General features: G+C 32.5%; 2 protein-coding genes across 2 annotated transcripts; both read left to right on the top strand.

The window, feature by feature from the left end:
• The first annotated feature begins 1119 nt into the window (after positions 1-1119).
• Positions 1120-1641, top strand: LOC136977935 (KRAB-A domain-containing protein 2-like). Its single transcript, XM_067273550.1, has one exon. It carries the CDS (start codon positions 1120-1122, stop codon positions 1639-1641), a length of 522 nt encoding a protein of 173 aa, XP_067129651.1.
• Positions 1642-1826: 185 nt separating this feature from the next.
• On the top strand, positions 1827-2171 carry LOC136977934 (KRAB-A domain-containing protein 2-like). Its single transcript, XM_067273549.1, has one exon. The coding sequence runs from the start codon at positions 1827-1829 to the stop codon at positions 2169-2171; it is 345 nt and encodes a 114-aa protein (XP_067129650.1).
• Positions 2172-2990: the final 819 nt, after the last annotated feature.

The raw sequence follows: 2990 nt of genomic DNA, 5'->3' as shown, positions 1-2990 counted from the left end.
ACGCGATTAAAACAAAAGAATTTATAGCGATTGTGTAAATTCGATTTTCAAGATCATTTCCGAGAAGGCAGGATATTTCCCGGAATTTTATAGCTAGACTGTTTTCACAAGTTTCTGATTAGTTAGTAAAAGTGAAAAAAAGCCAACTTGCATCGCCTAATAAACGAGGAATAATCATAAATTAATTATAAAAGTGATAAATAAAAATTATATGATAAGAATAAAGAATAATTAAAATAATAAAAAATTAATTAGACATTACTTTTAAAAACAATATTATAACAAAAAAAACAAAAATATAAATATACAAATAAATAACGATATGATAGGATTTAATAAACACCGCGCGACAACTTAAACGCGATAAAGTTATTGCGACACTCGCTATCGGCAACGGCGACAAATTAAACGGTCTTTTTTTACCCCCATCATGAGTCGCATGGGTCTGACAGACCCAAAGTATTTTTTTTCTCAAAAATGAGCGTTGCTATTCAAAAAAATTTAACAGCATGGTAATCGGGTTAGAAAGTTAGAAGAATGTTAATTTTTTCAGATTTTTTGGAAAATATTCAATATTAAAAAATTTTAACTAAAGTTCGCGCCGGGTCCGTAAGACTCGTGCGACTCACGGAGAGTTAATATTTTGCCAACAGACTGTGCAAGCAATGTTTAAACCATCGCCGCTTAACAAAACTTATATATAAATGTTTCTTCAATATTAAAGTTATATATAAATATTAATTGTCTTAAATATATAAACTTTTTTAAAATATTGGTTGTCTTAAGGGCAGATATTTAAACTTATGTATATGTTAGGGTAAATGTGATTAATCTGGTGATTATATAAAATAACTGGTAATTATGCATAATCACCTGTAAATTTGGTAAATATAATAAATTTTTGAAAATTTATCAAATTAACCGGTTTGTTTGCATAACTCCTAACTCATAATGGTAAATGTGATAAAAGTTATCAATTTTACAAAAAATTTCGTTCAGTTTGCGCAACTGTATGGCTTCTATCAGCATGTGACAACCATGTGATTTCAGTAGTAGTAATTATTCGTTGCATCTAGACGTTTTTTCGCTACCCTCTCGTATTTTATAAAATATTGAATAATGGATGGTATGCATGAGCGTTTTAATTCCAAATTAGTTAATATTATGGATACTAAGAAAGCAAACAGTGGTTTTTTGACAAAAAAAAGATATGATGATTTTTTTAAAAAAGTGAATAATAGTAAAAACAAAAGTAGAAGGAAAAAACCAGAAGATTATCAAAGACTAAAAAGATACGATGTAATGAAAGTAGGCAATGTTGAAAAACCTATCTTTCCTGTAAGTAAAGACAGCTCCAATGTTAGATTTTACATGTACTTTGAAGAACTTTTTACCATAATTCATGAGGTACAATTATCAATAGGCCATGGTGGTAGAAACAGAATGTTAAAAGAAACTTCAAAAAAGTACAAAAACATTACTACCGAAAAAGTCATGATTGACTTAAATTGGTGTAAAGTTGTCAAAAAAACCAAAGTACCTAAGAAAGGACTTGTTGTTAGGCCAATGGTCTTTCAAGAGATGAACTCAAGATGCCAGGTGGACCTAATTGACATGCAGTCACAACCAGATAATGACTAAGTTTATATTTGTCTATCAAGACCACTTGACGAAGTTCGTACAGTTGCGTGCCTCTAAAAAGCAAACGTGCAGAAGAGGTTGCATATCACCTAATTGATATTTTTACTATATTTGGAGCCCCCAGTGTACTGCAAAGTGACAACGGTCGTGAGTTTAGTAACAAAATCGTAGAAGAAGCTTGTGCAATGTGGCCGGATCTGAAAATTGTGCACGGAAAACCCAGGCACAGCCAGACTCAAGGTTCGGTTGAACGTGCAAACCAGGATATTGAAAATATGCTAAGTTCTTGGTTGGAAAGCAATCACACCAGTAAATGGTCCGAAGGGTTACGTTTTGTGCAACTTATGAAAAATAGAGCATTTCATGAAGGCATCAAGTATTCTCCTTATGAAGCAATGTTTGGGACGCCTGCAAAATTTGGCTTGAAAACGTCTTCTTTCCCGAATGACTCTATCGAACATCTTAGAACTGAAGAAGAGCTTCGGGCATTAATCGAGACAGTTAATAATGCTTCCGAAAACACTCAATAGCAAAATAGAAAATGTTTCTAATATGGACAATAACGATCTATCTCAAAATGACCCTCCATCTGAAGTTAATTTTAAGACTCAGAAAGAGAATGAAGCAGCGGTTGCTCTAATCCAGACAGATATTTTATGCAGGCAAGAGCAAGTAAGAAAACACAGAATGAGTGCTAAAGAAGGTTTAGAATTACAAGCAAAGAAAATGTTGAAGGTTTCAAATCTTAAATTTCCTGCTGGTAAAGTTGGTGACACAGTGAAACTACGAATACCAGACGTTGACAGAGCAAGAAGTGATCCCTGAAATTTATTAGCGGTGATATTAGAAGTTCAAAATGAAGAGTTTTATCAGTTAGAAACGAAACAAGAAAGACTTTCACAGTTGTATACCAGAAATCAATTCACAATTTGTGAAGAAAAATTTATTTTGCTTGACGATGTTCCAGATCTAGCAATATCACTTCGAGAATGCATTAGAAAGACACCTTTCTGGAAGTCAGAGATATCAGCAGTGGTTTGTAAGGGACATGCGAATCTGATAAGTGCAAATGTAAAAATCTGACAAACTTTGTAATTCTAAATGGCATAACAGTCTAATCTGCTTAAATGAAGTAAACTTAAAATATTTACGTAATTTGTGAGTAATAGTGGGGGTGCTGGTGACTTTTTGCAAGAGAAACTGTTAACACTATTTTATAGTAAATTATTGTGTTTTTTTACATAATTTGCTACTTAAGTTGATACGTCCTTGCTTTTGTGTCATTATGTGCTATTATTAGTTTTACTTTTTTAGGAAATATTTCCACGTACTCCTCTGGGAGTGTTAAA

This window comes from Centruroides vittatus, unplaced genomic scaffold (assembly GCF_030686945.1).
Source record: "Centruroides vittatus isolate TY-2023 unplaced genomic scaffold, ASM3068694v2 contig_483, whole genome shotgun sequence".
Classification (NCBI taxonomy): domain Eukaryota; kingdom Metazoa; phylum Arthropoda; class Arachnida; order Scorpiones; family Buthidae; genus Centruroides; species Centruroides vittatus.
This window is presented reverse-complemented; position numbering and strand designations above follow the sequence as displayed.